The sequence below is a fragment of the Carcharodon carcharias genome, chromosome 16 (genome assembly GCF_017639515.1).
Source record: "Carcharodon carcharias isolate sCarCar2 chromosome 16, sCarCar2.pri, whole genome shotgun sequence".
In the NCBI taxonomy this organism is placed as follows: Eukaryota; Metazoa; Chordata; class Chondrichthyes; order Lamniformes; family Lamnidae; genus Carcharodon; species Carcharodon carcharias.
Genome location: NC_054482.1, coordinates 88,248,215 through 88,259,848, shown reverse-complemented (window position 1 = coordinate 88,259,848; position 11,634 = coordinate 88,248,215). Strand labels below are relative to the sequence as shown.

The following is an 11,634-nucleotide window of genomic DNA, read 5'->3' as shown; positions in this document are numbered from 1 at the left end:
TCCCTGGGAACAGCCCGTAGAGCACAGAGTCTTGTGTCACAGAGCTGCTCGGGATGAACCTTGATAAAAGCCTGCTAAATCCACACTTGCAAACAGGCATTTCTTATTAGCACAGCACCTATTAAGTGTCTTTTTATGTCCACCAAAACATTTTGAAATTGTACAGAGAATAAAACTATGAGTCTTCAGTATGTGTTTCCCAGATGGATTCTAAAAGTTGTTCCTCGTTGAGTTCCCAGTTTTAGTAGCAAGTCTATACAGTACCAGGTGACATTAATTCAAAGCTCAATCACAGAAACATATTAAGGACTTGTGTGTACATGTCATCGTACTGAATTAACAGTGAAACAGTGGATGTCGTATTCACAAATGAAATGATTTATTGTTGTTAATCAAGAATTAATTCAGCTGGGGCTGTCTTCAGATCCAGACTCAGCATTGTGCATGCATCTGTTCTGATGATGCCACCTTCAAAAACAGTTCCTCTGACATGTCCTCCTTCTTCCTTAACCGAGGTTTTCCACCCACGGTCGTTGACAGGGCTCTCAACCGTGTCCGGCCCATCTCCCGCGCATCCGCCCTCACGCCTTCTCCTCCCTCCCAGAAACATGATAGGGTCCCCCTTGTCCTCACTTATCACCCCACCAGCCTCCACATTCAAAGGATCATCCTCCGCCATTTCCGCCAACTCCAGCATGATGCCACCACCAAACATATCTTCGCTTCACCCCCCCCCATCGGCATTCCGTAGGGATCGCTCCCTCCGGGACACCCTGGTCCACTCCTCCATCACCCCCTACTCCTCAACCCCCTCCTATGGCACCACCCCATGCCCACGCAAAAGATGCAACACCTGCCCCTTCACTTCCTCTCTCCTCACCGTCCAATGGCCCAAACACTCCTTTCAAGTGAAGCAGCATTTCACTTGCATTTCCCCCAACTTAGTCTACTGCATCCGTTGCTCCCAATGTGGTCTCCTCTACATTGGAGAGACCAAACGTAAACTGGGCGACCGCTTTGCAGAACACCTGCGGTCTGTCCGCAAGAATGACCCAAACCTCCCTGTTGCCTGCCATTTTAACACTCCCTGTTAACACACCCTGCTCTCTCGCCCACATGTCTGTTCTTGGCTTGCTGCATTGTTCCAGTGAAGCCCAACGCAAACTGGAGGAACAACACCTCATCTTCCAGCTAGGCACTTTACAGCCTTCTGGACTGAATACTGAATTCAACAATTTTAGGTCATGAGCTCCCTCCCCCATCCCCACCCGCTTTCTGTTTCCCCCTTCCTTTTTTTTCCAATAAATTATAGATTTTTCTTTTCCCACCTATTTCCATTATTTTTAAATATCTTAAAATCTTTTATGCTCTCCCCACCCCCACTAGAGGTATACCTTGAGTGCCCTACCATCCATTCTTAGTTAGCACATTCGTTTAGATAATATCACCAACTTTAACATCTATGTGTTCTTTTGTTCTATTGTTGTTGACGTCTTTTGATGATCTGCTTCTATCACTGCTTGTTTGTCCCTACAACCACACCCCCCCTCCACTTCTCTCTCTCTCTCTCTCCTCTCTCTCTGCCCCCCCCGCCACACACCTTCAACCAGCTTACATTTCAACTCTTTCTTGGACTCGAACTCAAGTTCTGTCGAAGGGTCATGAGGACTCGAAACGTCAGCTCTTTTCTTCTCCGCCGATGCTGCCAGACCTGCTGAGTTTTTCCAGGTAATTCTGTTTTTGTTTTGGATTTTCAGCATCCGCAGTTTTTTTGTTTTTATCTCAGTGATTATGTTCTTATGTGTCTACGTAAGTTGGATTGAGAATGCCCTAACCATCTTGGTTCAAATGAATGCACCAAGTTTAGGATGTTATTTGCACCCTATAACTCATTTCTAGGTAATCAGTATCATTGATTTTAACTGCACGCAGTTAGAGGCTATAATAATTAGGGTTCAAAACATTTTGTTCTGTAGTTGACACCATCATATTCAACTGAGATACAGTTGGCACCAAGTCACTTTTTTTCATTTTTCTCACTAAAAAATAAGGTTTAAAACTAATGTATAAATTTAGATTTCTAGAAGGAAAAAAGCTAGTTTATTAGTCTAATTTTTTAAAATTGAATATTTTTTAGTGTATTCTGTGCAGTTTACAAAAATACATTGGCCCGTAATTTGCAGTGAGATGCGGGAGGACTAGTTCCCCAACTCTACAACAGCCATGGAAATTAAATGTGTCACTGTAAAGGGTCCGGATAGCAGTCAGGTCCACCAGACGCAGCTCCATGTTATGTTCTGTCTCTGCCACTGCAACTGCTCTCTCCACCACATATTCATTTTGTAACTGAGATAGGCTGCATGTTGAATATACGATTGATCCGCCAGGCTTCGTGGCAAGAATGCCAGAACTGGGAAAGAAAGCCAAAGAAAAATCAACCGTCAACTCCAAGAGACAGAACTAACTCTACTGCAAGAAAGACAATTTAGTAAAACCTGAGGATTTCATGGGAAATGCATGTTGAATCCATAATCAAATAGTAATGTGGCAAAGATCATATTGGCAGAAGAGGTTTTTAAATCTGCACTGCCAGAGATTAGCAGGAAGTGTCTATGTGCCCATAATTCCCAAAGTGATAAGTTGCATGAATGCTCCTGGAGCGTTAAGGGTAGCTTGAAAATGGGACCAGGCATTTTAACAAAAACAGAAAATGCTGGAAACAATCAACATGTCAGGCAGTTACCATGGAGGAAACAGGCAAGACTTTTCAGGAATGGACACTTACTCAGAAGCTGAACAGCATAAAACAAAAAATAAAACTGGGGACTAGAAAAAAAACACAATCACAAACACAGAGGAAAAGAAAAAAAAAGAATGACCAGCAACATACTTCAAAGAAAAAAGGAAACTATTAAATGGCAGGATTGATATTAACACAAAAACCAGCATTTTAACCATGGGTAGAAGGAACTCCGAGCTGAGGATGGGGCTAGGAAGGTGACAAGGCAGGGGAGACAAAGGAGGAGTGGACAACATGAGTGGATGTGGAGGGAGTGTTGGGGAAAGGAGAAAAAGAATATTATTGGCTATCCCTTTCAAGTGAGTTTATGTCAATGTTGCAGTTCATGTTGACTTTCAACATATCCTTGAAGTGCTTCTTCTGTCCACCTCTGCTGCCGTGACTGACCTAGGAGAAGGCCTGCTTTGGAAGCCTAGTATCTGACATCTGAACTATATGACCAGCCCAAAGCTGATGCTGGATGATCTCAATGCTTGGGGTGCCTGCTTGTAAGAAGACATTGATGTGTCTGTCCTCCCACTTAGTGTGCAAAATCTTCTGCAGGTAGTGTGGATGGTATGGCTCCTGTGCCTTGAGGTGTCGCCTATACGCTGTCCATGTTTTAGCCCCAGTAAGGTAGGGATCACGATTGCATGGCAGACCATGAGCTTGGTTTCATTTCTGATGTCACAAATATTAGAAAAAGAATATTACAGCCAATGTTACTTAATCATCACACAGGCACTTTCCACTGGGAATTATTGAATAACGATCAGGAATAAAAACTCTGGCTGATGTTTTCTTGTCTCCCTAGCTCAGGGCAACAGAACCTACTTGTATTGTTACTGCTGCTGTGTCAACTACGATCAGTAAACTCAGTACAGTTCACGGATGGATCTTGAATGATTTCTTAATAACCTAACTTTCACTATTTGTGATTTCCTGATCCTGTTGATCATGTATAACAATCATTTCAATGCATGGTATAGAGCACAAGCTTGTAAAAAGGAACAATGTAATTGTGTCTAATACTATATAGATTGTCTCTCTCTCCAGGCAACTGTTCGTGATCAATATGGACTGGGTGAGTTACACACTCATCATAGCTAAGGAATCCATATTTCATCTGTCCAGAATCTCAGAGAGATGCAACAGCTAAAACAATGACATATGCAGGAAAATCAGACTACTGAGATACTGGGCAAGCGGGTGGGGCAGGGAGGTGAAGGGAGTGGGTGCACAGAACAAAATAATAGAAATACTCACACCAATAACTGGGTCTGTAATAAAGGAAGCCTTTGCCTCTCCTTGAGTCGTAGTCGACTAAAGATATTATTGTCTTCCTCAAGTACTGAGTGTCTGTCAGTTGTACATGGAACATCAACTAACACCTGCAAGTACAATTCAAATCAAAAACTTTATTACAGAAAGACCTCTCAGAAAAGTTGCCAGTGTCCAAAATTTCTCAAAAATGTGGAAAGGTGTAAATAAATGTTTATATGTTCCCCAAGTCGAATCCTTCACTGTTCAACATACCACAGGTTGACAGGTAGCCAGGCCATCACTCAGGTCTCTGCAACCAGGCACTTTGAGATGAGGGAAAATCACAAAACAGCTCTACAAACAATTAAGTACTTTTGAATTTAGTCACTGTTGCTTCGTAGAAAAAGTGGCAGCCAATTTGCACGCAGCAAGTTTCTACAAACAGCAATGTGATAATGACCAATAATCTGCAGGTTTCTTTCCCCGGCTCATCAAAATAATGCTATAGAATACTTTATGTCAGCCTAAGAAGGCTGTTTACCATTTCATCTCAAAGACAGCAGCTCCAATAGCACCCCACTGCTTCAGTTCTGCACTGGAGTGTCAACCTAGATGATAACTTCTATGATTCTAAGGACACAGAAGGCGGCTATTTAGCTCATTGTGTCTGTGCCAGCCAAAAAAGTGTTATCAAGCCTAATCCCACTTTCCACCTTGTGGTCCAGCGCCTTGTAGTTTACGGGACTTCAAGTGCATATCCAAGTGCTTTTTAAGTGTGGAGATGTTTCCGCCTGCACCACCCTTTCAGGCAGTGAGTTTCAGACCCCCACCACCCTCTGGGTGAAAGATTCTAACTTCCCTCTAATCCTTCTCCCAATTACTTCAGGTGCCCCAGGTAAGTGACCTCCCTGATAAGGGAAACAGGTCCTTCCTATCCCTCAGAAATTTATACACCTCAATTACATCTCCCCTCAGTCTCGTCTGTTCCAATGGTTATTTGCTCCACACTCCTTTAAAGCAGAGGGTTCCCTGCAATTACTGACATTGTGCCAGGGCCCCTATCCTAACTTCTGAAAGACAGTCTTGGTTAATACTATCACTGAGCAATGTTTTTATTTGTATATGCCAACACAAATAATGAATTAGTAAGTCAACTAGTAAGAAAAATAGAGAAGCCCAAGCAGTAACAGGTCGCATGGGCCTCCCGAGGATTACCTCAACAGAACCCCTGGGACCTGTGAGCTCAGTTTGAAAATATGTGCTGCGAAGTGCGGAAGAATCTGAATATTTTGACACCAGCCAATTTTTTCAATCCAACTGTTCCCTTCCATGGTATATTTGATTTTTTTCACTCCAGGCATTTTTTTCACTTTGCAACGATGCATTCTCTTATTTGTACATGTTCTGCTTGTCCAAGTCATCAACTGAATAGAAAACGTTTCCTTTCTCCAACATAGTTATTTTTCTCCCCTTTTCAAGCTACTCACTACCAGGCCTTCAAGTAGGAGGGCAGAAATGGCTAAACTGTAGACATGCCCCTAGCATCTGTGCTTAACTGGTTAAATAGGCGGCGAGACTTCAACGTGTACTAACCTTTTTAGTCTGCACTGCTCCCCTTTGAAAATGATAAATCTCACTTCTTACAGTGCATGGCCAAGGAGGCTGAAATGAAGTAAAGTTGAGCCACAAAGACACGTGGAGTTAAACCTCTTGACTATCTGGTGGAAGTCAAGTAGGCAGCTGTTTAGGGTAACGACTGTTAAGTTTTAAAAAAAACAGCCCAAAGTTAAGTTAAGAGGCCTTTTAAAACAACTCAATCCTGGCTATTTTTTTTTAATGCAACTGGAGTTTTTTTTTTACATACAAATCACACTAACATCTGTCACACAATGTACCCACCCGGTCAAAGGTATTCCTCTCTACCTCGCCCCAGTGTCTGCCATCAAATGATGTGATGCGTAGTCTGTCCTCTGTACGGGCATTCTTTGGAACATAACTATGAAGGATTTTACGCAACCTGCTTAGTCGAGATGTGGATATATCATTGACAGCCAGATGTCCTGTTCCAACAGAAAAGACCAAAAGCAACATTTATTCTTGCTCCTCAGCATTACAGAGCAGGTGACAATTTGCTATATTCTGTTGCTAACGTTCTCTCCTCTTCGTGTCTCCCAATACATTATATTGCTTTTTTAAAAAAAGCCTTGCATTGATACACCTCTCACTACTTCAGGAAGCCCCAAAACACTTTGCAATCAGTGAGGTAATTTTTGAATCTTAGTCAACTTTTAATTGGCATACTTTTAATTGTCACTGAAGACAGGAAAGGTAGGGATGTTAAATGGAACACCTTCCTGGTATATGCAGTGTCCGTACCAAACATCCCCAGGCTTGGCACATCACAGGCAGAGGTAGCGTAAAGCTATGTGAACTCTGTCTTTACAATACAGGTTAACTCCAACCTCGGAAGCGTAGCTCATTTACTGACATTTTCATTTCTTACAAAACCCAACATTAATGCCCCTTCTAAGTGAGATTATCAAATTATGGGCAGTTTTGTACAGGGAATTACACTCACTGAAAGTAGGATAAAATCATCCAAACCCATTTCATGCTATACCTTTACAATTAACGGAAAGGAGATTTTTGAACCCATCAGTCTTGGCCCATTAATTAACGTTCCCAGCCTCACATACCTCCTTATACATTTTACCCTCATCAAAATGACTGTGCAACCTCTTAAGAGGTCAAAGCTGGGCTACAACATAATATTTTACAGCAGACTCCCACTAAACCAGCAGCTGTAAATCATAAAATACACCAATGAAAGTAACTGCAGGTACATTCCATAAATCTTTTTCCAATTCATTACAGTTCTTTAAAAATTTTTGAAAGTTAATTTTGCTGAAGGGAAACTTACAAATTGAACAATTTGAATAATTTAGACTCATGTTTGGTGAAAACTGATTTAACTGCTTCACATCTAGGAGTTAGTTTCCATCTTCAAGCCATATCAGAGGATAGGTCATTGCATGCAGGCTTCTGTGAAAGCTGGACAAGAACCAGTTGTTAGTAAGAACTGGTAAGAACTGATTTTTCCTACTTTGGGAAACATACTGACCTCACTCTCTTTCAGGAATGCATCCATAAATTGTACACTATTTTGTTATATTGTCTTCAGGTTTTTGCAATTTTGACATGTAATTAGTTCTTTCCACTTCCACTAAAAAAACCCATTAACTTACGACAGCATTCTGTCTGCAACAGTGCGAGAGACTTTCCACCAGGTGCTGCGCAGAGATCAAGGACTGTGTGACCTGGTTGAACATCCAGGATGAGTACTGGGAGGAGCGATGCAGCATCCATCAGATAATATTCCAACAATCTTAAACTGTCTGGTCTGAAGTAGGGCAAAAATAATGCATCAGAGTATATTTTGACAAATAGCAGAAGGTGAAAAACTCCCAACATCTGAGGAGACTACCATATCTTCAGACAATATCTATGCCTTGCTTTTGGAGTTAATGGCTACTTTGAAGTGGAATCTGGATTCTCCTGTATAACGTATTGCATTTATTTCCCCTTTCTAGCAGGATTCAAAATACAGAGGGCAAATTTTCCCTGGAAACCTCACAAATTGCCCCCAGAAACACAATGACAGAGGTGAAGAATTCAAGAAAGGTCACACCCACCCACCCTCCCCACTCCCATATATTTTAATTGGAAAAGCAGTGAGCGTGGGAGACATAATCATGAGGAGCTGCTCCATCAGTCACAGATTCTGTCTCTTCCATGTTGCTGCTCTAGCTCCTCCAATCACAGGTACACTCCCCCTTGCTTTTTTTCCCCTGATCTTGTCTTTTTACTTTGCAGGGGCATCTGGTTTTCTTATGCAACAGCATAGCCTAGATGTTGGGCAGGACATCGCCCTGGGCTATGGTGAGTCTTCTTAGCAGCTTGCCGTACACCCCATCGTTGCAGATGGCGAGCTGGAGCTCACGGGGGATGATCTTTTCGTCCCGGGCCACGTTGCCGGCCAGTTTCAGGATCTCAGCGGCAGTCAGGTAGATGGCAGCTCTGGCCTCAACATGCTCGGCATAGTGACCCTTGCGCATTATGCAGCAGCCATTGGATGTGGCCGATGGGGAACTGGAGACAGGTTCAGGAGGAGCAAGTCTTGGCCTTGGCCTGAGTAGGCGCCATTGACTGTCAGGGAGGAATCGCCCTGGTCCATGCCCTTTCTGTCCTGCGCTTGCTCCCTGCCGACAGAGGCTCAATAGGCTCCGAGCCTTGGAGGTTCCACCTATAACTGTGTCCAGCCCCGGCTTCAACTGGGGTGGATTTGCACATTAAGAAGAGCAGGCACAGCTGGGCAGCTGTCCAGATTGTGTGTATCTCCCCTCTCACCCCCATGGAGGGTGGAGAGAGGTGGTAGAGAATTATCAAGTGGTTCTGTTTTAAATTCTGTTCAGTAATTGGTACTTTAAACAGATATTCATAACATGGGGTTATCAACCAGAACTGAACTGCAAGCAAGTTACTTAACCTGCAGTGAGGAAACACTCATCTAAGTTGTCAGTGAAGCTCAACTGGCTTACAATTGAAATTCTTGATAACACTCATCTAAGTTGTCAGTGAAGCTCAACTGGCTTACAATTGAAATTCTTGATTAGATTACAACATTGAATCTTATTACTTATGTTAAACGTTTTCTGTAGATTTACACCCATGCTCTTTTGCTTTATCCCTACGATTCCTGTTTCACTGTGTCAAATAATTGGAAGTTGGGATGAATCTGATCTTAATTTATTATTGTGAATTGGGAATTGTATTTAGAATCCGAATTTGAGAGAAAATACCAAAGAAGAATAGTATCCTGAACTCCTCATGTGAAAATGACAAAATCACTCTCAAAACTCAAAAAAGTAGCCCTCCAGAAAATCTCAAGAGCCCTGAAACAAAAATTTTGACCCCTGCTTTCTAAGCATCCCAGTATTCCCCACCATTCCCTAATCCCATTATTTTTCTACTTTTGATTTCTCATTACTTTAAAAAAATTAAAGCATGATAACAATTTATCTGTGAGAGGTTGACTCAAGTGAGTTTCTACTGATAAAGGGTGAATCTCGCCGGAACAGGGATTTTGACACTGAGAAATGTGAGGCCTGTAACTACAAAACCATGCAGGCTAGAAAAAAATTAGTTTTAACTAATTAAGTCAGGATTAGGAATTCAGTTACTGGTGCATGCAGTATACATGCGGGTGCAGGATATCCACTCTGCGAAGTACCTGATGTGCCATTATAACTGTGTTGGCTCAAGTAGTAATTTTGGAATATGCAGAGAATGAACAAAATGGAGAAAATGAATTGGATGACGATGTACAGGAAGAATCAATACAGAAAAACTGTGGGTCTGGATTTGTCCAACAGGTAAACGGTGGAAGGTGTGTCAGTATTTTAGAATTAAGGGGGATAGTGGCATGTTGCCTCCTCGGTGTCATGGGGTATAAATGAAAGCAACCCCGACCAAAAGACCTGTTTTACATAGGAACCAATGGGCATCGGAAAGAGGGGAATAGAATTCCTTGAGGTGTGACCTCTTCATTTCCCATTATAACCGACCACCAAAGGACGGGTGGTCCTCACAGCTTTTCCCTACTTCGTGCCCTATCGGGAAGTAGCCGACTTCAACCTGACAATCGTCCCACAACAAAGCTGAAAATCTGCACTTGGAAACTGTGAATACCAAGCGGCCGCGCCGCAGGAGGGTTGACAACAAAGCCCCTGACGTACCTTGCTGGCCTAAAACGTGTGATGTCTCCCCTCGGAAAGGTGAAGCACTTGAGGTTCGGGCTAATGGGAACGGACCGCTTCGTTTCCAGGACGGATGGCGCTTCCTGCGCCGAGTCACCGCCCAACGCCGGCGGCGCAGGGCCAGCGGACGCGGGGGTTTGCCCCTCCTGGAGTGGCCGCGGCCGGGGTTGCGCGCGCGATGTCCAGTCCGGCCCCTGGCCGGCCCCCTCCCTCCGGCTCTCGTACACGAAGTCCCTGGCCTGCCGCCGCTCCATCTCCCGCAGCGCCTTCTCCACGTCCCCGAAGCCGTTGAGCAGAGCCGCGTATTTCCGCTGGCAGAGTAAAGCCAGGCGGATGGAGGGCCAGCGCTCGCCGAACTGCAGGCTGTAGCTCATGTCCATGTTGTGTAAAGCCCGCTGAGTGTCGGGCACCCTCGGCCGGGAGGAAGCCTGGAGGTTCAAAGCAAGGTGACTGAGTGTGCTTCTCTCGCTGACATGGTGCGGACACAAAACGCACGCCTTTCACCCCCCACCCCCACCACTCACCCGCACCCCGACTCCCGACTCACCCATTTCTTTTTGTATACGTTCCGCCGCTCCAGCCGCTGCCATTCGCTCCGCCTCTCGGTTAAAAGCGTCAAGCGACAACTCAATGGCCTCAGCGCCGCCATCCCGCTCGCTCGCTGACCTCCCGCCCCAGCGGAAACTCGGAGCGCTCCGCCTCCCGCGAGTTTGGGCTCTTCGAGTTCATTGCTCTCTCTCTCTCTGTCTCCCCCTCTGTCTCTCTGTACAGATGCGGAATACATTTTTCTTTTCCCACCTATTTCCATTATTTTTTAATATTTTTAAATCTTTTATGCTTTCCCCCCCCACCCCCACTAGAGCTATACCTTGAGTGCCCTACCATCCGTTCTTAATTAGCACATTCGTTTAGATAATATCACCAACTTTAACACCTATGTGTTCTTTTGTTCTGTTGTCTGTGACATCTTTTGATGATCTGCTTCTATCACTGCTTGTTTGTCCCTACAACCACACCACCCCCCTCCACTCTCTCTCTCTCTCCCCCCCCCCCCCCCCCCACCAACACCTTAAACCAGCTTATATTTCACCCCTTTCTTGGATTCACTCAAGTTCTGTCGAAGGGTCATGAGGACTCGAAACGTCAACTCTTTTCTTCTCTGCCGACGCTGCCAGACCTGCTGAGTTTTTCCAGGTAATTCTGTTTTTGTTCTCTGTACAGATTCTGCCTGACCTGCTGGGCGTTTCCAATATTTTCTGCTTTTGTTTCAGATTTTCAGTGCAGTCTTGCTCCTTTTGCTTTTGGGGTAGCTGATTTTATCCCGAATTATTGGAGTAAAGAAATAAGCATAGTTAGAAATGTGGAACAGCAAGGCCTCAAAAGCAGGACAGTCAACACTTCTGAAAAAAAAAGCAGACCAGGTTCTACATGTGCGCTGTTGACACCCCCTTCCCCCCTTTGTGCTACTTCTACACCAGTACTGTATGAGCTGAAAGTTCCTCCAAGTAAACACTGCAAAAGAAGGAAGCATTGTCTTCAAGCTCAATTCCATTCCCATACTAATGTCTCATGTTGAAACATACTGCTCAAAACCAAGGTGAGTTTCAAACCCCATATTCTCTCCATCATAAATACCATCTACTTCCATCTGTAATTTTACCTGTTTCTACTCCTGTTTCAGCCTATCTGCTGCTGAAACCCTCATCTTATGGTTTTGTTACCTCCAGACTTGACAATTCCAATCCTCTCCTGGAGTGCCTCTGTAAACTTTAGCTC

The 11,634-nt window shown here is 44.1% G+C and overlaps 1 protein-coding gene across 1 annotated transcript; it reads right to left on the bottom strand.

Annotated features, from left to right (window-relative positions):
- Window positions 1-2,083: 2,083 nt before the first annotated feature.
- Window positions 2,084-10,566, bottom strand: nsun4 (NOP2/Sun RNA methyltransferase 4). Its single transcript, XM_041208297.1, has 6 exons — window positions 10,406-10,566; window positions 9,838-10,286; window positions 7,288-7,442; window positions 5,942-6,102; window positions 4,046-4,170; window positions 2,084-2,410 (listed from the first exon to the last, which is right to left on the bottom strand). Exons 1-6 carry the CDS (start codon window positions 10,505-10,507, stop codon window positions 2,134-2,136), a joined length of 1,269 nt encoding a protein of 422 aa, XP_041064231.1. The 5' UTR covers window positions 10,508-10,566; the 3' UTR covers window positions 2,084-2,133.
- Between the last annotated feature and the right edge of the window lie 1,068 nt (window positions 10,567-11,634).

What these genes read in the sequence shown, in the direction of transcription:
- nsun4 (XM_041208297.1), bottom strand. Translation starts at nt 10,507, where the DNA reads ATGGCGGCGCTGAGGCCATTGAGTTGTCGCTTGACGCTTTTAACCGAG. An exon ending in AGAGGAATACCTTTGACCGG is followed by an intron (nt 4,171 to 5,941) that starts GTGGGTACATTG and finishes TTGTACTTGCAG; the next exon opens with GTGTTAGTTGATGTTCCATG. An exon ending in TTACAGACCCAGTTATTGGT is followed by an intron (nt 2,411 to 4,045) that starts GTGAGTATTTCT and finishes TTTCTTTCCCAG; the next exon opens with TTCTGGCATTCTTGCCACGA.